The sequence below is a fragment of the Gossypium arboreum genome, chromosome 8, assembly GCF_025698485.1.
Source record: "Gossypium arboreum isolate Shixiya-1 chromosome 8, ASM2569848v2, whole genome shotgun sequence".
NCBI lineage: Eukaryota > Viridiplantae > Streptophyta > Magnoliopsida > Malvales > Malvaceae > Gossypium > Gossypium arboreum.
Window position 1 is genome coordinate 77,622,686 of NC_069077.1, and position 2,050 is coordinate 77,624,735.

The 2,050-nt window shown below is 42.6% G+C and overlaps 1 protein-coding gene across 1 annotated transcript; it reads left to right on the forward strand.

Annotated features, from left to right (window-relative positions):
• Window positions 1-507: 507 nt before the first annotated feature.
• On the forward strand, window positions 508-1,128 carry LOC108464802 (uncharacterized). The gene is made up of 2 exons (XM_017765073.1): window positions 508-688; window positions 788-1,128. Exons 1-2 carry the CDS (start codon window positions 508-510, stop codon window positions 1,126-1,128), a joined length of 522 nt encoding a protein of 173 aa, XP_017620562.1.
• Window positions 1,129-2,050: the final 922 nt, after the last annotated feature.

Below are 2,050 nucleotides of genomic sequence, written 5' to 3' on the forward strand. Positions count from 1 at the left end.
ATGTAGATGGATATATGAGTCTAGTTTCAGGAAAAATTTACGGAATTAGTTTTTGAGTTTTGGAACTCGAGATATGATTTTTAAGGTGACAGTGACGCAGTTAGCCAGCTTGTCTGGAAATTTTAAAATGAACTGTGTAAATAAATGAATTAAGTTCGTTAACACCTCGTGTTCGACTCCGGCAACAGTCTCGGGTGCGGAGCGTTACATTATTTTTGCAAGCTGACTCATAAACGGACGTTGATTTGTCTAAGTAGTCTGTAGAGAACCTTGAAAGGCGAACTTGAGAGGAAAAAGGCACGAGAGTGGTGAGACTATATGAGAGTTTAAAAGCCAAAATTGTGTGTTTTTCCTTATGAGTAAAATTGTGAGATTTGATGTGTGCTTCAAACTTATATGTCGAGAAGTCCTAAAAGAAATCCAATGGCCAGAGAAGGATTGCGACCTGTTCGCAATGTCGTTGGCGGAGGAGTCCCCGATTTAACTTTACAAGCCCTCATGTGAGAAATGGAGCAACTATTCGACCGCACACTCGAGCCCATAGAAGATAGGCTATATCGGGTCGAAGCATGGGGACAACGTGAAGGAACCCCCGAATATGCAAGGCGAGGGCAAGGGTATCCCATACAACGCCAAGAAGATCCTGATGAGTCAAGTGAAGAAGAAAGATATTATTCTCCTGTTCGAGGTAATCGGAAAAGGGGTCAATGAAACCGGGGCCATAGGGAAAAAGATCGTCCCAACGACAATCTCAAGAATATCAAAATGACAATTTCGTCATTCCAAGGCAAGAACGACCCTGAAGCGTATTTGGAGTGGGAGAAGAAAATAGAGCTCGTCTTCAAGTGTCACAATTACTCGGAGAGAAAAAAGGTGAAGCTCGCCATAATAGAGTTTTCTGATTATGCAATCGTGTGGTGGCATCAACTCTTAACAAGCCGTAGGAGGAACGGAGAAAGGCCTATTTCAACTTGGGCTAAAATGAAGGTTGTCATGCGGGAACGTTTCATCCCTTCATATTACCACCGAGCGGCTACAAAATCTAACTCAAGGCAACCGAAGCATCGAATATTATTACAAATAAATAGTGGTTGCAATGATATGAGCCGATGTGAAAGAAGATCGTAAAGCTACGATGGTGAGATTTTTAGCGGGCTTGAATCGAGAGATTGCCAATATAGTGGAACTTCAGCACTATGTCAAAGTTATGGACATGGTCCATATGGCTATAAAGGTCGAGAAGCAATTGAAGAAGAAAGGAGTCAATCGAGCTTACCCATCCTCGTTTTCTAGCAAGTGGAGTCAAGGGCCGAGCAAAGCTCCTATTCGTCCCAAAGAACCTGTCATAGCCACTAAATCCAATCAACCAAGCGGCAAGACAAGTAAGAATAAGAATGAACTTGTTTCTAATTGTTCTCGTGATATTAAGTGTTTTAAGTGTCAAGGCAGAGGCCACATTGCTAGTCAATGTCTTAATCGTCGGACAATGGTGATTTGGCCAAACAGTGAAATTGAGCCCGAAAATGAAAAGGAGGAAGAATCCGAAAACCCCACTGACGAAGAAGACGAAGTTGAGATGCCCATTGAAGGAGAGATCCTCGTTGTAAAACAAATTCCAAACATCCAAGGAGTCGAAGACGACCAACAATGAGAAAGCATTTTTCACACTCGCTGCCTTATTCAAGGCAAACTGTGCAGTTTGATAGTCAACGGACGAAGTTGCACCAACGTCGCGAGCACTATGCTTGTTGAAAAACTTGGTATAGTCACGACGAAGCATCCAAATCCTTAAAAGTTGCAGTGGCTAAACGACGGCGGTGAACTTAAGGAAACCAAGCAAGCAAATGTGGCATTTTCGATAGGTAAGTACCAAGATAGAGTGATTTGTGATGTTGTGACAATGCATACGAGACACCTTCTATTGGGTCGTCCTTGGCAATTTGATCGTCAAGTTATCCATGACGGCTACACGAATCGATATTCGTCCAAGCATCTTGAAAGAAACATCACTCTAGCTCATCTTACACCGAAGCAAGTTTATGAAGACCAG